Source organism: Triturus cristatus, chromosome 8 (assembly GCF_964204655.1).
Source record: "Triturus cristatus chromosome 8, aTriCri1.1, whole genome shotgun sequence".
Classification (NCBI taxonomy): Eukaryota; Metazoa; Chordata; class Amphibia; order Caudata; family Salamandridae; genus Triturus; species Triturus cristatus.
This window is the reverse complement of record NC_140591.1, coordinates 46,625,905-46,650,888: the sequence shown is the minus strand read 5'-3', so window position 1 is coordinate 46,650,888 and position 24,984 is coordinate 46,625,905. Positions and strand designations below refer to the sequence as shown.

General features: G+C 45.0%; 1 protein-coding gene across 1 annotated transcript in view; it reads right to left on the bottom strand.

The window, feature by feature from the left end:
- Positions 1-24,984, bottom strand: part of LOC146799985 (uncharacterized) — a 318,891-nt gene that overhangs the window by 225,025 nt on the left and 68,882 nt on the right. The window contains 1 exon segment of the mRNA XM_085623698.1: positions 9,237-9,951. Within this exon segment, the coding sequence (XP_085479824.1) occupies positions 9,237-9,951 (715 nt within the window).

Genomic DNA, 24,984 nt, shown 5'->3' with positions numbered 1-24,984 from the left:
TCTTTAAATCAGTCTGATCTAATTTTACTTAAAAGAAATTTAAGAGTTAGGTCATCACACCTCCTTAAATCAATCACCCATGCCACCATGTATGTATCGATAGGCTATCTCCGTTCTTCCAGCAGCACATGATAGATTTAGAAGCCATCACAAGATGTAGATCAATGAGTCTTAAGTCTACAGGATGCAACCTCAAATCAGTATAAATGCCAAGACCTGACCACATGAGCTTGAAGAAATCAATTTTGAAAATATTAACCCACTTGGATATCACATCTTTCCAAAAGGATTGTTTCACTTTCCACTGAACCATCATATGCACGTGAGCCTTCTGATGCACTGTAATGCCAGCATAGTGCCAACTCTCTTAACTAAGTTTTCTATTACTCCTAAGGCGTCCAAAGAAGGTGATAACCTAGAAAGAATATAATCTGCACAACCATGGACAATACCTTGTTCCTACAAGTTGAACATGGACTCTCTACTAGCGTTCCTCACTCTTTCTCAAGAACTGTCTACTGGGCAAAAATGTGACCCATTTCTTTTCAATATTTCATAGCGCCAAAAGACTTATGCTTTAATCTATAGATTCTTAATGTCACCTATGTTGTAATAGTCTGAAAAAGTTGTGAACAGCAACTGCTACCAGCTCTCACAATTACAATTTCATCAAATGTCTTTCAATTTTAAAAATGGAATCTAAACTCAGCCTAAGTAGCGACGCCTTACAATTGTAAAATTGCATAAAGATGAACATATGGAAGAAAAGAATGGCAATGCAACTGTGAAATAGTCATTGTACCAGGCACATTTATTAAGACCCTGCCCAAAAGTATTAGCATTAACATAAGACAAATTATGAGGTCTTGAATTTTAACGTTCAGTGATGTATGAGGAAAATGATATAAACTTCAGATACCTGTATCATTTGAGGCACTAGACCACTGATTTATTTTGATTCTAAATGTTTCAATTCTGTTACAGACAAATTTGAGAATAGGTCAACATGTATTTCACAACTTTACACAGTCAGTTGTCGATAATTCAGGCCCTCAAATTTTATAATGCCAATCGGAAATTTGTCCATAGACTCAGGAGTTATTTCCAGTATGTGCTGATCAAGATAAAAGCAGTATTTCTGTCATCTAATTTTTATAATTAGCTGTCTTGGAATAGTACAAGAAGCAAGGTGAGTTATCTGACCCTGTAAAGGCAAAGATAACCATTGTCAAAGTCACTGCATTTCATTATAGGAAAAATCAAGAGTGACGGTTCTGCAGCAGAGGCCTTTTCTTCACCTATTTTCTGTATACAACATAATACCATTTTCCACCCACAAAAGACAAATAGAAACCACCCCCTCAATAGACCAGATGTCCAAAGAGGAAAAAATTAATTTTGGCACTCCTTTCAAAAGAATCAAGCTGCGGTGCTGTTTCCACCATTACGCCGGATATAACATCTAATAAGGTTTTCCCAGGAAGCAGTCGGGACAAAAATCAATACCAAAAAGTTCTCTCTCAATTACGAGCCAGAATATATGATGCTTACCTTGAACCGTGACCATTGTTGAAAAAGCTGCACGGTTGGAAAAAACATAAAAATACGAGATAGAATGAATTCAATTCTGGATTGTAATCCGTTTAAAAACATAAAGCTACTTAGACAAAAGATAGGCAGACTGATATATTTTAAAGTCTGCCAACTGGATCATATTATTCCTTGAACCCAAGAATGTTTTTAGAGACATTCTGGCTTCTTTCCTGAGCAAATAAATTTAGCCATAGTCTTGTCTATTACCCTAGAAAATGCTGGCAAGAACCTCCGAGGAAACATGCTTAGCGCATAATTGATAAAAATGGTCATCATAATTTTAAATGATTCTTTTCGACCCCATACAGGAATAAATATATGGGGAAACCGCTTATTGGTCATAATTCCTCACCTTCTAAATTAGAGTCTCTGCATTTTATTTCATGGTGTATTCCCTTTTGATTTGAATAATTGGCCTAGGAATCTTATTGGGTCTTTATTCCGCTTTAAACCAAACTGGATACCCACCCTTCCTGACATGACACATTTGGCGGCATGCTTTTGGATTTGATCATTTGTAGCTGACAACATGAAATACTGGAAAAAAATAACACTACGCTGTGACAAAAGGGGTCAGAGCGAGAGCAGGGCGGACTCACTTGATGACTGGGGTTATGTGATCAACTCCGTTTCACCTCTCTTTTCTCGGCAGCAGGACGACTGGACCGACCCGGATATACAGCCACTCCACGAAGGGGAAGGAAAAGGACACTCTTTCTTTAACTGGGGAGACTTGTCCCTAAACCACACCCCAAGTGATGACGAAGAGGGGGCTTGGCCTTCAAATCCAGGAAGAAGGCAGAACACCGGAGGAGTCGGAGCAGCCGGGAGCATAGAGAACAGACCGGAGGAGAAGGAAACCGGAGGAGAGGCAGTGACGGAGAGCTTTCAGAATCCCCAGGGGCCAGGAGGCCAACGACCCCGTGTGTCGCCCAACCAAACTCCAGGAGGAGTGTGGCTCTCGCAGGTACGCGAGCGTATCACGGGCTGGGTGGGTAGAAGGGGAAGACCACATACTTAGTTGTCGGGTCCCCGGTTTCCCAGTATCCCTACCCTGAGCACCAGTCCTCACGTAATTAGAAGTGACCTGCACCGTGTGACTCCTCACTTCCCCTACCTTATCACGTAGCAGTTATTGTGCACCGCACTCATACCGAGCCCCTTTATTCTTTTTCTTTACACGCTGTACCACCGCGCATCCCAAAACACCTGACGGCATCGCGCTGGAGTGGAAACGGAGGGGGCGGACCTCGCCGAGGGACTGTGTCTCACCAGAGAAAGCCACAGAACCGCCTCTACCATACTACAGACCGTTATCCTTCCGGAAGCGTGTATTAAGACCAGTGTCCGTTACATGTTCTAAATTCCTTCTAGTATCACTTGCTAAATTTTACCCAATTAATTCTATTTAGCATGGATAAATAATGGTTTTGAATACTTTTATTAATCTATTCACTGGTTGTTTTTTAGCTTATAGTTTAGAACCTGTAATAATCAAAGAGATCAGCCAAAAACTCACTGGCTCAATTACATGATTATTTGTTATCAAGACAATATTTGATTCTATCCGCTATTCTGATACTGACTCCCTCATCCGTAAACAAATTAAACCTTTTACTTAAGATGACCACTAGGATGAAATCAAACATTTTGTAAAATAGATGCGGCAGGCCATCTGGTCTGGGAGCCTTTCCCACAGACAAATCTTATGAACATTTTCCGTTTCTTTATGTTCAAACAGATATTGAATCCAGCGTTCACTAGCTCAGATATATCGGGAGCTTAAAAGAGTTGAGACGGTTGTTTATCTTATTCTGTTCAATTGTTTTATCAGCTATTACATATTTATTTTGGTGTTTTTTTCTTTAACTAATACACATACAGTCCCCTTTCATGGCCAATTGTGAGAAAGCTTGCAAATTCCACCAGATCAAATATCCATGTGAGATTTATCCACTGCCTGTATGTAATTCCTTTTTTAACTTCAACAATTATTAAAGGATTTCCATTTACTCTTAGCATTAAAGGAGCAATTCTTAACAGGTTTTTAACATGCCTTGAAGTTTCCTTTTTTACTGCAGTACACTTTTTGTCAACCAAATGACCAATTCTACAACACACCTTATTTCTGGTTTAAATCTTTTTATTATTGTACATACAAAATCTGCACCAGTAGTACACGACAGTGTGGCATTTCAAAACAATCCAAATACTGTAGTAACCTGGTAGCATACATTTGAAGTTTGGCAGAGTGCAGGGAATAGGGCGGATGAGGACACTAACAAAGTCCCGATTTTAAGGATTTTTCAAAATAAATATATCAGTACTCTATAAATATGCTCTAGATTTGCTTAAGTCTTCCAGTGAAAAGGAGTCTCGGATTGGTTCACAGTTGTAAAAAAACAAATTCACAATTTTAACAGCCAAAGCAGGTTGTTTCTCCACTGCCCACATCACTGTGGCTTTCTTCTTCAAGTCCAAATACTTCATGGCTGCAACAGGACTTGACATTTTTTTTTTCCCAACCGCTCTTGACACATAAACTCATCACCTCATGAAACAAGGAAATCCATTGTTTTTTTCAGATGTTTTAGTTTGTGGCTTTGGATCGAAGTAATGTATCTCCGTTTCAGGAAAACAGCTGGCATTTTCGTTTTGTGATCTCTTTTCCATGAGTCACTCAGTTCTGCCAATACAGTGCCTACATTAATGTTGTTACTGGGAGACCTCGGTTAGGCAGAGACACTGCTTTTACCACAGTCCACTACATGGAGAAAGTGATGCACTTCTGAATTTAATTCTTCATTTTAATCTGAGGCTATCTGACCCAATCTTTTTTGCACTTGCCCTATCATCTACTTGTTTTTGCCTTGTTTCCATAAGGGCAACAGTTTTCCAATTGTTGTCTCCTTTGGGGTCTCATGTCCCTATCCTTCACCATCTTGGGTACGCTAACCACTTTTTGGTCCAGTTTTCTGACGTCATTGCACTGTATTGGAGATGCAGCTGGATTTGGGGGCGGAGAGGGGTTGTGAAATAGCCTAATCCAGCCTGTTGTATGCTCCTGCACCCCCAATCTTCTACACTTCTTGCATCATTGCAGGTTGCAGAAAAGTGGCCTTTTGCGTAGGTATCATCCAATTCCCTTGTACACCACTCGGTGCTGAAAGTAATCAGAATAGCAGACTAACGTCTTGATCCCCAAAGGACATAATATGTTATTGGGAACAGTGAGAAATCACCCTTGGATAGTGCTGGCCTTAGCTGAACCTCCATTTGTTTTTAGGCACCTGTTCTTAATGACGGAATTTGTTGCATTGGTTGGAACGGGCGGGTCTAAGCAAACATCTGGTAGATGGAGCTTCTGATCAAGAGATGTGACCTTACAATATTGTGATGTTCTAGCTCTAGAGTGACCAGATTGTGTTGCTTTTAAGTAAAAGTGAAAAAGAGTTTGCAAGGCAGACTGAGAAAGCACAATTAATACAATTATGTTGGTTAAACAAGTAGACCACCATCTTCTGCTTGTTAACATTAGTCTCTCACATTGGAGTTAAAACTGGCAAAAGTTTATTCACACCCACATTAGCTTGGTTGGTTAACCTTTTATTACGATCAATTAAAACTGTTAACTAAATGGTTGTACTTTCAAGACAATGCCATGCAAATGTATATGTAAACATAGCATCTTACTCAGTGATAGGTGACCATTCTAAAGCTTTGGGCAAGATTGTCCCAGGAACCTCTAAGGTCCCAATCAGGGGGCAGGTACAAGTCCACCCGTCAACTCTGAATTAGTTGGAGGTGGGCTCGCCCGCTAAGCTTAATCATTTAACAAGGGTCTAGTGAAGCTAGGGAAAGGCCTTGTGCTAAAAAAGGGAGATAAAATCCTTGCAGCTGTTGAACCCACTATGAGCTGGTTTCGCCAAGAGAGTTGCAAACGTTCATTACAATCATAGGTTTTTCCACACGTTATGGTGACTCTTAGCTTTTGTTCATGATAGAAAGTTTGGACCATACACTATCAATGATTTTTGCAAAATGTAAAAATCGGTGTGCATCACCTCCCTGTCAAACGTGCCATCATTGTACTCTGGGGCCGTGCACGCCTTTACCTTACAGTGCAAGCCACTACATAGCCAGAATCAAAGTGAAGGTAGTTAATCTCCTGATCTCGTAATCAACTTGAGCTGATGGCTTGGTAGGAGATATGTAGTCAGGATGTAGGTGAGTGCAAGGCAAGGAAACCTCACTTCTAGTTCTGAGAGAACAAGTTCCTGGTGGGTGGAAATGTGTTTGGTCATAATACTGGTACTGCTGAACAGGTCTTTCCTTTTGATACAGGAAGCCACGTCACTCTCCTACACTGATGGCAGGAAACTGCTCCTGTATAATCCTGCTGATCAGACTAAATTAGGTCTTCCTTAGGCTGGAGAATCTCCCAGCTGCAGTGAAAGTTTTGGCTCCACACTGAGAGAGTCTGTTGACCTTCTCCAAGTGTTATTCTGACTTGATTCTTCAATGTGTAGATGAATCCCCTCCAGGATTTTGTGCTAGCAGAGGAGTGGGTTTTCATATCTGCGGTGAGTATACCCAACTATTGCTCCCACTCAGTGGTGAACTGAATAGGATGTGGAGAATGCAACTTAAGTGGCTGGCTTTTAATGCTGGAAAAACAAATCTTCTGATGCTGGTCCACAGCATGCTGCAACCAAGCTGGGAGTAACGGTTTACAAGTATATGGGTGTTATTTTGATGTTTAAAAAAATATAGTCTGAAATCAAAACATTTAGATTTTGGTTTGACAAAATAAGTTACTTACCTAGCAGGTAGCAATATTTCTGGTGATTAGTATATCTTCCTACAGATGTTTCACATTAATAATATTTATATTTCTGGAGAAGCCACCATGGCCCTCAATTAATGCACATAGATGATAATGGAAGGGTCTTTCTTAGATAAGGTATAACAGATCTTTATGCAATGGGTAACCCAATGGGACTCAGCAAAGCCCACAAAGAGATGAACATGCATAAAGTCCTATCTTGTACAGTCAATGTAGAAGGAGAAAGCACGCCTGGGGTCCACTCTGTTTAAAATCTTTTCTTGGAAGGGTGAAGAGGAGGAAAGAAAAGAAGAAAGGGCTATAGACCATGTTCGAGGTAGACTTACCTTTGGGCATAAAGAATAGGCATGTGTGTAAAACCAGCTTATCGGGCTAGAAAACACAGAATGGTAGCCAGACTGATATGCCTGTAGTTCATAGACAATATGGCTCAAAGTGATCAGCACTTAAAATACAGTATTGAGGGTAAGCAGGTGAACTGAACACCAGGTTACAGTCTCAACCTAACCAAAAAGTGCTGGAGGAAACAAGCACAATACACCTTTTAAGACACGCACCCCACAGCAACCTGAACACGGAAGCCATATGAAGACTAACAGAGCAACCAGATACCCCATCACTTTGTTCAACAAGGCTTGGCAGTTGCTACTGTAAAACGTGTAAAAAAGGCAAGATTCAAAGAGACCCAAACCCTGCAAACTCACACCAACTACAAATTTGGACCAATGGCAGACATGGGATTATGTGTCTAGACAGCCAAGATGTCAGTTACCTGAGGAGGCAAACAAAAGGCCTCTAGATGGTACTGCTCAGTCTCCATACACCAAGATGAAGTGCCTGAGGATTTAAGTGGAGGACCCAACCATTCTGTTGCAAAAGCAGATCTGTTCTGTTTGGTAGGGGAAAAGAAGGCCAAATGTAGAGTTCGAACAGAGTAGCATCGCAAATCCTCCTCGTCCAGTACAGAATGTCGAGAATCAGCTATGGTTAATACTTTGAACATTCTGAAGAACCTTTCAGTGCATAGGGTTAGAAGAGAATGTACATACCAGGCCCTATGCCCTGATGATCCTGAAAGTTTCTCCCAGGGAGAGATTCTGAGCACAGAACAGAGAGCACTTCTTGTTCAGATCTGCAGCAAAAAGATTTACAGAGGGACATCCCTTTCTAATAAAGATTATGTCTTTCATATCAGGACGCTGCTCTCATTCCTGACGCTCCAATGAGAGCTGATCCAAGGGATCCACTCTTTAGAGTGCCCAGTAGATGGGCCACCAATAGGGAAAATGCAGTCACGAAACCCACTACCAAACAACACCTAATACTGGGTCCAAGAACCTACACGGCTCCGTCAATTCTTATAATGGACATTTATGGTGGTGTCAAAAATGATCTGAACACCATTCTCAAAAACTGGATAGTAGAAAGGACTTCAGAGAAGGACATACTACCCACAACTCGGAACGCTGATGTGCAGCTGCTGCACTGGTGTGGACGGAAGGCCTCACACAATCATCTCCCCCAGATGAGCATCTCCGCAAGGAGGCAGCCATAAAAATAGTGACCTGAACTGTGATGGACTTAAAGGTTAACTACAAAAAACTGGAGGGATACATCCACCAATGTAATCTAGGATGACAAAATATAAGTTCTGTATTCAAGGTGAAACACACCCTTGAAGCTGTAGACCCCTTGTCTACCGTCTGGCATGCGGCACCACCAGGATGAACCAGGTGCTAAAGCCCAACAGGCGAAGAACCTAAAGACGATTGCTTGGAATCTGATACAGAAATATATGAATGATATTGACAGTGTCTGAAAACCTATGAGATGAAGCAAAGTCTCCCAAGGAGGATGTAAAAATATTCCAGAAATGGTTAATGCAACTCAGCCTCCTAGTAGGAGTGAGATGGAACTTCTAAAGACCAATGAAAAAGGACGTGTGGTGAAGGAGAGTCATGGCCCACTTTAGATAGGTCGAGATCAAGTTGCAGGGATCCCCGCTGCGCCATTCAGCCTTGGCTCACCAGATTAGAAAAATGCTTCTTCATATGGATGTTAAATCTTCTTACAGCCATTCTTGCCAACTGTCACAAAAAACTGATCTACTGTGCAAGTAGATACATGACATGGGCAGTGTGACAAATTAATTCAATTATTCTGTAGGAAAAAGCTGCTTCAGGTTTGTGGGGCACAGCTTTGGAAAAAACATATTTTGGACATTAAGCTTGCAAATTATTTAAGGTTTTCTAAGAACAGGCTAAAACAATCTTTTGTTTTCTAGATAGCGTTAGCTATTGCATGTTCCTGAACATGGACTCATTTAGTCACAGAATAACTGTTTAGGACTTGGGTGTGCTCTTCAGTGACGTTAAGTATTTATTTCTGTCTAAAGTTCTCCTCGCCCGCTGTGCAGTGGAAATGCCTTACTGCAGTGTGAAAACTTTCAAGAATGTTAAGATTTTGTTTGTTGAATAAATCTCTTTCCAGACCCTGGTCATTGACATGGTCTCATTTATCTTTTGAGTGAACAGTTTCCCACACTCCTTGCAATGAAGGGGCCTCACATATCTGGATTTTTGACATATTCGAACATTTTGTTTTCAAGCAAAGTCTTTTCCACACTCTCTGCACTGAAAGGGCCTTCGGCCTATATGTAAACATTGCTGATGTTTAAGCCCTGAGTTGTAAAGAAAGTGCCTTTCACATTGCGTGCAAAGAGCTTCACCTTTACAGTAGATTATCTGGTACTTTACCAAATTACTCTTTAGAGTAAAGCTTGTCTCACTCTCAATGCAGGGAAAGCTCCTTTGTCTTCAGAGTGTTCATGGAATGGCTTTCACTTGTGTGGCTTTTTTGGTGATTGAGAAGATATCTTTTACGTGTAAAGCTCTTCTTGCACTCTGTGCACTGGAAGGGTCTCACTCCTGTATGTATTCTTTGGTGTGCTATAAGATTTTGCTTATAAGTAAAACTCTTCTCACACACATTGCAGTGAAAGGCCCTCTCCCCTCTGTGGATTATTTGATGCTCTTTAAGATTATTCTTGCGAATAAATCTCTTATCACACTCAGTGCACTGAAAAGGTCTCACACCGGTGTGTGTGCTTTGGTGCATTAGAAGTACATGCTTTTGTGTAAAGCTCTTCTCACATACTGTGCAGTGAAAAGGCTTCCCCCCTGTGTGGATTCTTAGATGGGTTAGAAGATTTCCCTTCTGATTAAAGCTCTTCTCACACATTGTACAGTGAAAAGGTTTCACCCCTGTGTGGATTCTAAGATGGGTTACAAGATTTCCCTTCTGATTAAAGCTCTTCTCACATTCAGTGCATTGATATGGCCGTACCCCTGTGTGTATTTGTTGGTGCGTTAGAAGATTTGTCTTTCCACTGAATCTCTTCCCACAATCAGTGCAGCTGAGGCTTGTCTCACTCTTGTAGATTCCTTGCTGTATCTTCAGTGAGCATGTATTGGACTCGTTCTCACCGATGCTTCCAATCTCTGATGGATATGCTACAGAATAAAAAGAAGTGTGAAAAATGCATATGGGACATTAAAAATAAAAATAGTAATTAGCAAGCTGCGATGATACTCAAGGTAGACAGTGCTATTATGCAAAGTTGTTGGGTGTTATAATACATTGAATTTGACAAGCTGACAGGCAAATAGTTTGCAGTTCTGTACAATGAACTGCCACTGCATAGACATGCAAAGGCTTTACTTATCAATTACTTATCTGCAGTACTAGCTCTGCTCCAGGGGAATCTTTGTTAAATGCATTACCCCTGAACGGTCCCGCCCATGTGTAGTATTGAGGAACACTTTTTACAAAATGTTTATACATAATACTTTTATTTACAAAAACAGTTTTAAAAGAAACACCTTTTCAAAACCGTATTGCAGGCTGTTTTGTACAATCACACTTTTTTTTATTGAAAAAGAAGCCATTTTATAAATTAAAAACACTACAATGTTAGAAAAACACAATTATCTTTAAAGTAAAAGAGAGAAAAAACAAAGCAACATAGCTAGACAGGCTGCAGCCTAGAGACTGTAAAACCAAATTTGCTCCTTCAAGAGGTAGCAACCTCGCGAGTATGCCATCATGCCACGCCAATGGCAGTTAGCGCTGTTCTTTTTTTCAGATCCTCGTAACAGGATACCGGAGCACAGATCTCAACCTTTTCGACTTTTTTCTTTCTTTATTTTTTACTTGGAAACCTTTCCAAACCTTCAGAATCCAACTCCACTTAACATCTTTTCAGGTAGCGAGTTCATTGCTCATTTGCTCCTGTTTCTCCACCTTGCTCCTTTGTCTTCACAAAATGTCATTTCTTTTGTGAAATGTCCTTCCTGTGGTAGAAAGAAGGTACAAACAGTCTCACACCATGGCTGTATCGTGCCCCACGGATTCTCATCTACATAAGACTGCCCTTTATGTCAAGAAATGTCCAGTAGGACTTTTCAGAGACATGGAGTAAATCCTACTTCATGGCCTTCAGGAAATCCAGTGGAGAGGACAAGAGTCGGCAACAGAATGTCTGAGGGGTCAGGACAAGGTCCTCCCTCTACCAGAGCTCACACTAATATTTCCAGAGACTACCCAAGGAGGAGAACCAAGGGAAAGTCTTGATGTGAAAAATGTGGATGCACACTGTCGACATCTATTTCTGCAATCTCAAGGACCAGTACGGCTGCAACATAGATATAGTTCATGGTCGGTTTGTAATCAATACAGTGATGTTGACGATAGCATCAAAGAAGACGTTGAAATGTCCTGCATTGAAGGACAGCACATCAAGCAGATATCTACTCCGTTCAATGGCATGGGTGCACAAACTGAAGAGAAGGTTACTGAATTCCTCAGACTCTACATTTCATGGCCTCGTATGCAACTTGCAAATCTACGTCTTTAGTGCCTTTCTCATCAGACGTCACAACCTCCAAAACACGATCATGAAGACAAAGTCACAAATCCAGCTTCTACTACACTTGTTTCTCCTGTTGCTCCAGCCCCTCGCCCCCCCCCCCCCCCACTGCCATAACCTGTGGCTCCACTTCTGCCTACTCCACCCCTCTGGGTGCACTCACCAGGCCATGACCTACAGAGCCTACTCCACCTAGATAGAGAGCCGATACCCTAGTGAGGAACTCCAAAATATCTAGTCACTATTCTGGCCATTGCAGACATTTAAGATGACTAAAAAACCCATGTTGTTCAAAACTATCACACTGTTCCCATACAAGTTCTCCCTCACTGCTATCCATCTCATGAGTCCAGAAATATTGTCCAACCGTGATGAGAGTTGCTTCCATCTAGACTCAAGCAAAAGCAACAAATGATGGGCGGAATGCTGGACAATGCAAACATTCACCCCCAGTCACAAAGATCTGAGTTTAATCGATCGTTCTTTTGCTCACCACGCCACCCTAGTTTAGACCCAGCCATATACAAATCAGTCTTGACCCTGTCCCTTATGGGAACAGTCCAGCCCGAACTGCCAAGCCAGGTCCTCCCTGGACCGGAAACAAGCATCCTGGGACCAGTTTCAGGGCATCACCCCTCATCAGCCAGACAAGCTTGAATCCAGTGGCGCAGTGAGCACGGACCCACGTCTGGGCATACCCTTCCCACTTAGGCAACAAAAGCAAAAGGAACAAATGATGGACGGAATTCTGAACAATGCAAACATTCCCCCCCAGTCACAAAGATCTGAGTTTAATCCTTCGTTCTTTTGCTCACCACGCCACCCCAGTTTGGACCCAGCCATATGAAAAGCAGTCTGGGAACAGTCCAGCCTGAACTGCCAAGCCAGGTATAAGTATTTTGTTTGGTGCAAAAAAGGGTTGCCTCAACTACATTTCTAAAGTATTCAAACATGTACTGGATTTTCTGATACAGCTTAACAGCATACCATGGTTTGATAATTATTATTATATCTGGGAAAATGTACACTTTATTGTACATTATGAGGATATTGAGGTCAACGAGGAGTTCCATGGCAGATAGTGGTGTGGGACAGAATTTGTTTTTTAGGCCAGGGTAAATTTCTGTTATTTTGGTGTAATCTCCCAGAATTTTGTATTACACTTTTTACATAAAATTCCTGAAATTACACTATGTCACGCAATTACACATCGTTCCAAGCAAAAAAGTGTCGCTGCTGTGTGCTACAATTGTGTTATTTGCACAATTTTTTTGTGCTAAATGCGCCTTCATGTCCAAGCTGGACACATTTCACATAATTGTCCCAAAATTTCCCAGAACTACACAAATGAAAATTATGCGATTTTCATGAGCCCTTACTATATATTTTTTTAAAGTACAGAGAGTTTGTTGAAGCAATATTGTAGTTATTTTTTATAATCTTTATACTTGCAAGTAAACAATTTGCACATTTTAAAATATTTAGTCAGAGTCTGAACCATAAATACATATATTGTGCTTTAAAAAAAAAAAAACAGTAAACTCTATTTTATTAACAAAGCTTGAGAAACCATGCCATACAGTTGCAATTTCCACAAGTACATTAGGTAACAAACACAAAGAATCGGAGACGATCCCGTCCAAGATAGAGCTATCAGATGTGGTGGCCCCCATCACAGTGTTAATCCTCCACTCCCAGCCCTCCTCCACGCCGACCACACTTTCTTCAATTTTTTGGCACCCCCCCTACTTCTATACACTGTTTCCTCAACTATCTGGCACCAATCGAGGTCCCGCTTCCATTCCTCCACCTGCGGGGGTGAGGGCGCCCCCCCAATTTCTTGCTATATTGCGCTTCGCCACGCCCGCCGAAAGAGCCAACCATAAACCCACATATCTGGGCCAATCTGCCTCACCCCTGATCATTAATAGAAGCCATTTCGGGTCTAGTGGCACAGGCTTCCCCACCAACTCCGACATAGTCTATGTGACTCCCCTCCAGAACCGGGATACCTCAGGGCAGCTCCACAGTATGTGTATAAAGTCCCTTCCTCCCCGCAACCCCTTGCGCACAGCGCCGTGAGTGCCCTGCCCCATGTGAACAGGTGAGTACGTGGGTAGTATGTGCGATGGAGGATTTTGAGCTGCACAAGACAGAATCTGGCACGCATGGCGACCTCTCTAGGACTCTCTAGACCACCTCCTGCCAGTCCTTTTCATCTATGTCCCCCAGGTATTTAACCCATGCTTCCCTGAGGGCAGTCAGTGGATCAGGCGCATTGTTGATCAGTTTACGATAGATCGTGGATGTTGGCTTGCCCGGAATAGGATCTAGCAGCACACTGTCTTCTAACGGGGAACAGTCTGGTATGGAAGCCCCACTAGGAATGTGTGCGCGCAGAGCATGCAAGAGTCGCAGTTACTAGAATCGTTGTGAGTCATGTAAGTCGTACTCTTTTTGGAGATATTCAAACGTGCGAGGAGAGTCCCCCTTCCACACATCCCCTAGGTATTCCACCCCAATCAATTGCCATCCCTTAAAACCCGACAGCGCGGCTACTTCCCTCAAAGGATCACCCACCCACAGTGGAGTCTTCTCTGTCAGTTTCCCTGCCCAGCCCAGCAGATTGTTGGCTTCCTTCCAGCACTGAATCACCACTTTCGTGTGCTCTGGCCACTCTGGTCGCAATCGACAGGAGTACAAGAGGGTTTCACAATTCCCCTTGGGCATGACAGCTCTGTCCACTCTATAGGTCGGTTCCTCCCGCCCGCATACACCCAGTCGTTAATGACTTGCAGTTGAGAGGCCCAGTAGTATAGCTGAACGTTCGGCACCGCTATACCTCCATCATATACGCGCCTGTGCAGCTTATGCAGCACAATTCTCTGCGTCCCCCTCTCCCATAGCACCGTCCGCATTTCCTGTGATATGCGTTTGAAAGTAGTCGGCGGGAGCGGAAAAGGGGTGTTCTGTAGTATAATATTGTGCTTTTTTGATGTTTTAGATGTACGTTGTGAGTAGAAGCTAATACTTTAAGTGGGAGCAAGTTCTCTGTGATGCAGTCTAAAGTACAGTCTTAGAGCGTTATGATCTGCACTGAGGGAGTAAGCAGTGTTTTTCTAAAGATGCATAACAGCATCTGCTCACAAAGCAGGTCTGAGTGAGGCCTTGTCTGTTGTAATTGGCATGGCACTAAGTGACACTTCATCAGGTATCTCCACCCTACACCCCATCCCCCCGGCCCCAGGTACAGCGTGGTACAATCATATGCACCCAAGTTCTAAGGCTTACGGCATATGGCATGTAACTCATTTTTGTGCCATCCACACCTTTACTTATCTCCTATGCTGACGATTAGGTGGGCGAGCCCATTATTAGGTTAGGCACAGGGGTCACCTCGCTCCACGCCAGGAGATGAGTGGGTTCATATACACAAAATCCTCCAACACTTTTGTAGGAAACAAACACTCACCTCAAAGGGGCAAACATGGACCATTTGATTGTCGAACAGGGATCATTGGTTCAGCGTTCCAACAGTAACACAACTTGAAGTTAAATAATCAAGCCACAAAGTCTTGGCAATATGTCAAGATGTGGTTTAGGTGCAGATAGAGGACTGCCATGACAGGAGTGGATCACCGAGGGGCGGCTCACTCTCTGTGACAGCTTGGAAAAGTCAAGCTGAGTATTGTTCGACATTGTGCTTTGCTCATCAGGGACATCCTGACTGTTACTATCAAATGTCCACTTTTCTCGTTCATCAGGCCGATCTGATGAGGTATTCTCAATCCACAATGGCACTTGACGGAGTTTCTTGTACCAGGAAACTTTGCTGGTGACTTGAGTGTTTCCTCTGGATGTTGACACCATAGTTTCTTTTACTTGAGTCACTGTCCTTAGAGCAGGGTCCAAAGGATGGTTTCAATTCACTGCTTTCCATCTTGATTCTCAACAAGAGATCCCCAATTCTTTGGTCTTGTCCTTGGCTATTCTCCTGTGACTCACTCGTCAGTTTGCTTCTTCTATTCGTTCCTTGACGCCTGCTGCATCTACTTCTTCAAAGGTCCACATTGAGTGGCATGGAATGGCATCAAAAGGTTGTCTCCCAAATACCAGGTGAATAGGCACATATTTTGTGATGTTTAAGTGTAATAGTCCCTCAGGAACTTCTATGCAGCCAATTCAAGACTAGCTTTGTCATTCAGATGGTTTTGTTAAGTGTGTGCATAAATCTGTCGACTTCGCTGTTAGCTTGAGGCCATCATGGGATTATTCTCCTATGCTTAATGTTCAGGCATCTAAGGAACCGGCTAAAATCATTACTATGAAAAGGTGATCCATTATCAGTATGGATTTTGTAGGGAAAAGCGCATTGCAAACATCTTCTCCATTTTAAGTATAGCAGCCTTCCCTGCTGTAGATGGCACAAACTTGTGTTCCGGGTACCTACTAAAATCATCTACAGCAACTAGAAAATGTTGCTCGTCAGGCAAACTTGTGACATCCGTGCAAACTCAGAGCCACGGGCTATTTTGTGACTACTGAGATGATGGAAGTGGGAGGATCAGGGGATCCAGTCCCTGGTCATAACAGGCAGGAGGCAACATCCTATTCAACTTCAGATTTAATTTAGGGGTAAGCACACCTGGAAGTGATTCTCATCTTCTTTTTTTTTTAATTCTTAGGTGTCAACTGTGTGCCAAATCCGGAATATGTGAAATCAGAGTTCTCGTCTGGTAGAGCACCTCCAATTGAGGAGTGCCATTCACCCACTAAAGACAGAGCATCTTGCTCTCAGTAGAATGCTTGTAACCACATTTGGGCTTCAGGTGTCTGGTATGGACCTGTGGCTATGAGTGATCTCCATCCATTCGAGAGTACTGCCTGCTTAACTCGTTCTAATCATTCATCCTCTTGGGGAGCCATCATCGCTAGATGCGTTATCAGATGGGGCTTTGCCTCCTCAATGACTAAAATTCTCCTCTGCCTCTTCTGCCTGGTTCACTTCATTGCTGAAGTCTCTTGGGTGTCTGGATAAGTAGTCCACCTGCTTCTCTTGACCTGGGTGATATAAAACTTCAAACTTGTACTGTTGAAGCTGCAATATCCACTTCTTGTTGCGAGGTGGAGGTTATGGCACAGTTACTCTAAACAGGGGAATGATTGGTTTGTGGTCCGTTCTCACTTGAAACTGCTTTCTGTAGAGATAGACTATGAAATGTCAACAACCCCACATAATGACAATTACCTCTTTTTTGATAAGGGACTATCTCTGCTCTGTCTCAGTCAGAGCTCTGCTGTCTTAGGCTACTGGCTCCCATTGTCCTGTTTTCTGCAACTGTAGCAGTGCAGCACACACCCCAGTGAAGCTGGCATCAACAAGAAGTTTGGTGGGGAGGTTTAGATTGCAGTACCTCATTGTTGCAGATAGAACTTTTTGGGTGTTTTTGAAAGCTTGTTCAAGCTCCCAGGTCCACAGGGTTTCTGCTTTAAGGAGATTTGTAGTGGGTTAGTAAGATTAGTCATATTAGGAATGAACTGCACAGAGTACGTGAGCATTCCCAGGAACTTCGTACCTCTGTGACGTTTTTGGGGACAGTTGCCTCCTTGAAATCATACGCCTTCTTCAAATAAGGGGATACCATTTCAGCTTTGAAGGGATACTTAAAGAAAACAATGCTTTGTTTCAGAAGCCCACATTTGCTCTTGTGAACGAGTAACCCTTGTCTTTGATTCTAGTTAGGAGAGCTTTTAGGCAATCGTTGTGCTCTTCTTAGGTGCCAGCATAAAGGAGGATGTTGTTGCTTACGTAGAGCATTCTTGGGGGCCCAGCTAGCACATCTCGGATGCATTGCTGCAGTGAAGATCCCAGAATTGAGAACTGAGCCCAACATGCATGGAGAAAGTGATAATGTATTGTGAGATCCTGTGAAGATTCAGCTGAAAGTAATCAAATTGGATACAACTATGGGAGAACCACTTACTTTAACCATAATGCCACCTGCCGCCAGAATAGCTTTGCACACCGACAGAGGCCCTACTCACCCCTCTCCCGTCTGCACACATACCATTCCTCCCCGCTGATCCCACACCCATACCCCAGTTCAGTATCCAGTCTTTTTTCCAGCTCAGGATACACACCAGTTGCTCAGATAACACCGGTAAGGGACCGGGACTGTAGCCCACCCACCAGAGAAGAAGGCTCAAAAGCCCCCATAAGATGTCGTCGGGTCTTGGGGAGGGGGGGGGGGGATCTCTAGTAAGTTCAAGTACACGTAGGTACAAAGGGCATGGAAGCTCGTTAAATTCAGTAGATAAAAACTCCAGTTTGGGCTTCTAGATTTTATCGAAGCGGGAAAGACTGAGATATGCTGGCTGTAATCTTCTCAGTTCCTACCACCTCCCCTAATTTATGTAACCAATCCAACCAGGTGGGAAAACCCTCCTTACCCCACCTAATCAGTATCACCTGTTTGGCCGCCCCAAACGCTAGTGTAATGGCTCTTCCCCTACATGAGTTCAAGGGGTATGTTAAGGCGTTTGGGAGACCTAGTAAAATGTAACTTGGAAATCGTGGTAGGTTGGTGTCCAAGGTGTTATTAATGTCAGGAAGTATAGATTCCCAGAAGAGCTGTATCTTGGGGCACTCCCACAATAGATGGGTCAAGGTACCTATCTGGCCGCAGTGGCGCCAGCAGTAGCGTCTGCCCCCCGTTTCCAGCGCGCCACCCTTTCTGGGGTATAGTACCTGTAATGCGCTGTTTTGAGGAACATCTCCTTGCCTGCCGTACTACAAGAAGATGCTGTGGCCCTGTGTACAATGTCTTGCCAATCTTTAGGGGAAAATTCTTGTGTGGACTCTGTCTCCCATCTGCGCTGCGCTAGTATTTTCCTGTGTGGGCGTAATAAAAAAGGCATATATGTCTGACATAAGCTTTTTGTCGGAGGATCTGGTTATGAACCATTTCTCAAATCCGAGGGAGGCAGGGGTTGGGCAGTGCCGGACTTTGAACGATATTATCTAGCAGCTCAGCTCCAATGGCTCACACAGGCGGTGGCGGCGACGTTCAGAGGGCCCAACCTGGGCCGGGACTGTTGGGTACCGAGACACGTGATATCTTATATATTGATGGGACAACGCCTGCGTAGAGATACCATCACGAATGAGGAGAACAATGCAACGTTGTTGGATCCGAAGTAACAGAACATAACACGTGTATTTGTGGAGTGGAGTGCCCTTACGCGCCTGAGATCCCGATAGGGGCGTGTACAGCGATACCCCATGGCGGCGATTGGTCGGCATTGGGGATGTGGGAAGAGCAGGGATTATTTATGATGGGCGACCTCTATGACGATGGTGTCTTGCTGCCGTTCTCGAGTCTGCGGGACCGGTTTGACTTACCACGGGGGCACTACCTGATGCATGCCGCGCTAGTAGCGGCGATACAGCGCAGGTGGAAGACGGGGCTGTCAGAGCCAGCGTCATCGCTAATCTGCCAATATGTGGCTATGGCGGCCGGAACTTTTAGGGCTGTCACATGCCTTAATGGGAGAATGGAACAGGAGGGCAGGCAGCCGCTGGGTCGTCTTAAGGAGAAGTGGGAAAGGGACTTAGGTAGGGACATCCCGGACACTACTTGGCCCAAGCTAGTAGAAAGGGCATGGAAGTGCACGAGAAATGCCAGGTTCCAGCTCATACAGTTTTATGTGCTGCATGACCCCGAGCCATATCAAACGGATCTTCGGGGCGGACGAGGCTCGCTGCCCTAGATGTGGACTAGAGGAGGCGGATTTCCAGCATATGCTGTGGTCCTGCCCGAAGCTGACGGCGTATTGGGAAGACGTGATCGGGGCGTTGGAGCTGGCAACAGAGCGAACACTTAATAAAGATATGGCGGTGGGTTTATTGCACTGGTTCCCGCGGACGAAACGCAATAAAGTAACCAGCAAATTCGTAGATTTGGGACTGATACTAGCCAAAAGGGAAATAACCAGCCACTGGAAGCATAGTCAGGGACCTAGAGTGCAGAGGTGGAAACACGAATTCCTTAAGTGGGCGGCGAGTGAGAGTGTGATCAAGCTACGACTGGCGCATAGGTCCCAGAAGGAGACAATGTTGGAAGTGGCACGAGCCTGGGAGGCGCTAATTGAAGCGTTACGCGGTTCTGGAGGAGACCAAGACGATGAGCCGGCCCACAGTTAGACCACGGGTGGTTAACAGCGCAAGGGAGAATGAGGGGATCGAAAGCACAACCGAAGGAGAGGAAGATGGGTGGCAGGGGGAGAGAAGCCGAGCAACTGCAAGAGTGCACAGAGAACACACACCTATAGATCAAGGCACATTGAGATTAACGACTGGGGGGGGAGCACACTGGTGGGAAGGGTAGGGGTGGGTAGAAATAGTAGTTCTGGATTTCGGGAGGGTTGTGGGGAAAAGGGCTTAAGGGGGATGGTAGGGCGGAAGTTGGCGAATAATAGGCAACGAGACTGTGGGTAATAATGTAAATCACTGTGGTTGCATAATATGACAACTTTGTAGGGATGAAGGGTGGAGCACAATCTTCCTGAATAATGCTTACAACACCTGTGTAAGAGATGATGTGGAGATGGAAATGGAAAATAATAAAAAAATTATTTAAAAAAAATGAAAAAAAAAATGAACCATTTCTCAAATTTTGTTAGAGGCCGTCCTTCGTGTATACGAACTGTTGGTTGTGTCACCCAGTGTCTTAGGGCAAGGTACTGCCAGTACATGGATTTAGGTAGCCCATATTCCTCCACTAGTTGGTAGAAGTCCATCATCCCATTCTTGTCAAAGAGTTCTCCCACCCTCTTGCAATTAGCTTCCTGCCACGTAAGAAAGCCCTGTCCCTGACGTGCCGGCGGGAGATCCGGGTGGCCTATAAAAGGAGTCAATGGAGACATAGGGGTTGATAGACCCTGTGCGACTTGGACCCTGTCCCAGGCCGCCAGCGTGGATCTCAACACCGGAGAGATGTATACTCCTACTGGGCAGTAACGTTTAGGAAGCCATGGGACCTTCCACATATGTATACCTGCTATTGCCCAATCTAAGAAACACCGATGCTTTTCGGACATTAGCAAATACCATATAGCGTAATTGAGCTGCTTGATAGTAGCGTACCAAGTTGGGAAGTCCCAGGCCTCCTTCAGCTTGCTTCAAATAGGTTTGTTGGCACGCAATGCGGGCTTTCTTCCCACACCAGACGAAATCCGCTAAGAGGTGTTGCAGTTTGGTGAGTATCTGAGGAGGGGGCTGTAGTGGGAGAGTTTGCATGACATACAGTATACGGGGAAGTATAGTCATCTTGACTGCAGCTAATCTGCCCAGCCAAGTCAGTGTAAGATGTAGAGAATATTTGGAGGTCCAGATAGGGGACACATGAGTGCGCCCACCCAAAGGGGTAGTCTGCCTTTAATTGCTCCAGGTCAGCACTAGGAATAGTGAGCCTAAGGGCTTGGGTCTTGTGTATATTCATCTTAAAGCCTGAGACCTGACCAAAGACTTCGATTTCTCGCATGAGTGGGGGTATGGAGGTATCTGGTTTAGTGAGGAAGAGCACCACATTGTCCGCGTAAAGGGAAATCTTGTGTTCCATTTCTCCTATGTAAATCCCAGTGATTGCGGTATGCTGGCGAATACGTTCCGCGAAGGGCTCCATATACAGAGCAAATAGAAGAGGTGATAAAGGACACCCCTGTTGAGTGCCTCTCCCGATTTTAAAGGGTTGAGACCTAATCCCATTGATGTGAATTAGTGCCTCAGGGGCCTTGTATGTACTATTGACCCATTGCAATAAACGCAGTCCCAGGCTATACCTCATCAGTACCAGGCGCAGATAGGGCCACTGGGACCGGTCGAAAGCTTCTCGGCGTCGACCGATAAGAGCAAGGCTGGTTTCTGTGAACGTTGGGTTTTGTCGATAAGGTGGCATATTCTGCGGGAACCATCGCTACAATTCCTTTCAGGGATAAAGCCGGACTGGTCTGGTGAAGATTTTGAGATCAACATTCAGCAGCAAAATAGGACGGTATGATGTGCACCTCTTCGGGTCCTTTCCCGGCTTTGGCAAGACCATCACCGTGGCCATACGCATGGAGGTGGGGATCGTTCCTTCAGTACTGAAGGAATAAAAAGGGCGCGTGAGTATTGGGAGCAAGCTCGGGCCAGGGTTTTATAAAAATCAGAGGAAAATCCATCTTCCCCTGGGGCCTTGCCCGACGCCAGACCTTGAATCGCCTCCAGTACCTCGTCCTGTGTGATGTCCGCTTCTAATTTATTTGCATCATTGGCCGGAAGATAGGCAACCTGTGCTTGAGCGACATGCGCCGCTGCTGCTGTTTCGTCCGAGGGATCTGCCGTCTACAAATCCGTGTAGAATTTTTCAAATTCGAGGGCTATTAGGTCGTCGCTTTGTATTGGGTTGCCCTGTCCAGTTTCTATCTCTGCTATGTGGCGCTGCAGTATTTGTGAGCGTACCTGGCACGCCAACAACTTCCCCGTCTTATTCCCCCTGCATAGAAACGCTGTTTGGTGCGGAGCAGGGAGTACTCCGCTCTGTTGAGATCCAACGCTTTCAGATGCTTGCGAGCATTGGTACGCTGGCGACGCACCCGCATTGCCCCGGTTTCCCTGTGTACCATTTCCGGTTCTCTAACCTGTATCTCTAGTCGGTACCTCTTTTCTCTCCTGTCACTGTTCAATCTGGCTGCTATTGCCAGAAATTGTCCCCCGGATGACCGCCTTCAGTGGGTCCCATAGTAGGTGTAGGTGTGTTTGACAATCATCGTTATGGTCCATAAAAGTTAGTATGGCTTCCTGGATCTCTTTAATATTTGCGTTGTACGTAAGCAATTTATGGTTAAGACGCCACACTGTGTGCCTCTGGTTATCCCCTTCAAGGCGCCAGGAGAAGCTAATGGGAGCGTGATCTGAGTGACGCGATGTCTATGGATATGTCCAGGATCCCTACGGTGATCCGTGGTGTAGAAAAAGAAGTTGAGTCGGGCATAGGACTGATGTACCGCAGAAAAGAAGGTTTAATCCCGGGCCTCAGAGTTATGTTGCCTCCAGGCGTCCACGAGTCCCACTTCCCTCAGCCACTGCTACATGGATTTGGATGTGGCCCCCGCATGACCTGTCCGGTGTGTGGTTCTGTCAAGGGCAGGGTCTTGTACTATGTTAAAGTCTCCCCCTCTTATAAGGTTTTCACCCGAGGATTCTAGTATCGAGCTTATGGCGTCCTTAAGAAACACCTCTTATCCCTCGTTGGGCCCATATATCGATGCCAGTGTATAGGAATGACTTCCCATTATCACCCGCAATGACAACAGCCTGCCCGGTATTTCCATTTGCACCCCTAGTATCCTCCCAGGGAAGTGTGTTGCAAAGAGCACTGCCACTCCTGCGTTGTTCCCGGACAGGGACGAAAAAAATTGGTAGTCAAACCAACGGGACCAAAGACGCATCCAATCTACGTGTTCCAAATGCCTTTCCTGCACAAGGCAAATATCGCATTTGATTTCTTTGAGGTAGGACAAGAGTGCCCTGCGCTTCGCCTGAGAATTAAGGCCCGCACATTGAGGCTTACTATCGAAGTGCTAAGGGGCACCATGGAAGCAGAGTGAATGTTTGTGCATCGAACTCGGGATCCCTTTCCTCTCAATTGTCCGTGGCCCCCCACTCTGGTCCCCCGCTGGATGTTGCGTGTAGCCTAGCACCCCCAACCCGGCAAAAACCCATTTGTGTAGCAAGGGGGCACTTGGCCCTCCCGTCTCTGTGTAAGTGGTACAAGAAGGCCAGATCCACAATTGTGTTAGCTCAGGCCTAGCGAGGTAGCCCTCCCTTCTGGCCCTCCACCCAAGTCTGCACCCTGTCAGATGTATAGGGCAGCCCCGTGTGAGATGTAACCCAATGTCCCTACTTAACTTTGGATCCATTCTCCCCAAGCCCTTGCAGCAGATCTCACTTGTGAAGTACCCACTCGATGTAAGTCCTGACCGGGGGAAGGGTGCGCCATAGAGACGCGAAAGGAAAAAAAAGGAGATAAGAAATATATAGAAGAGAATAATGTGTAACATGACATCAACGAAAGAACTGCCTGTGTGGTTCTATCTGGCCAGCGACAATGCGCACCGTCCGGTTCTCCAGTGGGTGGAAAATGGCTTCGCCCGCCATGGCCGCTTTCAAAACTTCTCCAGCTGTCCCGCATCTGCTCGGAGAGTAACTCCTTTAATATGTATATTCGAACGTCGCGACCTGTTTTCCAAGTCCTCGAGTCGTATGCACAGTTCTTCATTGCGGCCTCGCAGATCTATTAACTCCCTACTATCGCCTGCCTTTTCTAAGGTGTCTGCCCGGTCCCCCAGCTCGCCAATGTCTTTCTTGATCAGTTTCAGATCCGTGGAGACATTGTGTCTCAACGCAGCAAAGTCGTCCCGCAGCTCAGTGAATAGCTGCTCCATGAAGCTCCTTGTGAGCGGTTCCTCTGTTTCGAGGTCAGCGTGGCCCGGGTCCCCTTCCCGGGACTGTGATGGTGGCGCCTCTGTATCCTGACCATCCGTTCGTTTGCCCCCGGGTTTCTGCAGGAGGTTTTCGATGTTAGTCTCCTTTTTGGCACGGTTGGACGACATGTTGCTAGCACCAACCGGTGTATGTTATGCAGAGCTGAGACCGACAATCACCAAGGGGCCTCGTGACCTGCAGGCCCTACCACGGCCCGAATCCGCCAACCCGCTTCCGGTCAGAACTAGTTTTTCTAACTCTGGGCCACATTTATCCGAGACAACCAATTGTTTATCTCCATTTATCCATATGCCCATATAGCACACTCATTCCTCGCACCAGAGAGGCCGGTACTCAACAGAACGTTTGTCCTGTCTGTGGGAGGAAACATCTCAGGTTTGTTGGAGTTAATTTGTATGCCCGATAGACAGTGCCTAATGTGTAAAAAAACATAGGTGCTGGGGCCCAAACCTTTGCTCAGAAGCTTGTGGCCAGTGCTGTTAAATGTTGGCATGCCGAGTGCTAAGGGTGCGCAGTCCAGATTCCACCTCATGCCTCTTTAATCCACCACCAGACACTCCCTGGACCTTTACCTCACTCCTCTAGGGTCTTGCTGTTTCCTTTTGTCACAGTTGTTCCATCTTTCTCTTCCTCCTTCTTTACCCCTTATGTGTTTTTCACACTCTTCTTCTCGGTCAAAGAATGATGACGAGAGATAAGTACCAGTGGCCCCCACCTGCAACCTCCGGCTCAAATTAAGCACTGCAGATAGGAAACTATAGTATGTTATTTCCCTAACATTCGCTTCCAAATTGGCCTCTGGGTTCTTCATAAAAAGATTGATATGTTTTGCATATCATGATAGCAATCCTCATATACAGAGATATGCAACAGGGCTGTGCGCTTCACCACTTCTCTTTGTCCTGGTTAAGGAGCTGTTAGCAACCAGGCTGAGGGAGCATCATTTCCATAGGGGCATTACATAACCAACTAAACTGGGAATGGTCGAAGCATGTACCCATTTATGTGCACTCGAGCCATTGGCTTCAAGTAGAGTGGATCAATTAGTCCTATGAAGTTGATGCGCATACC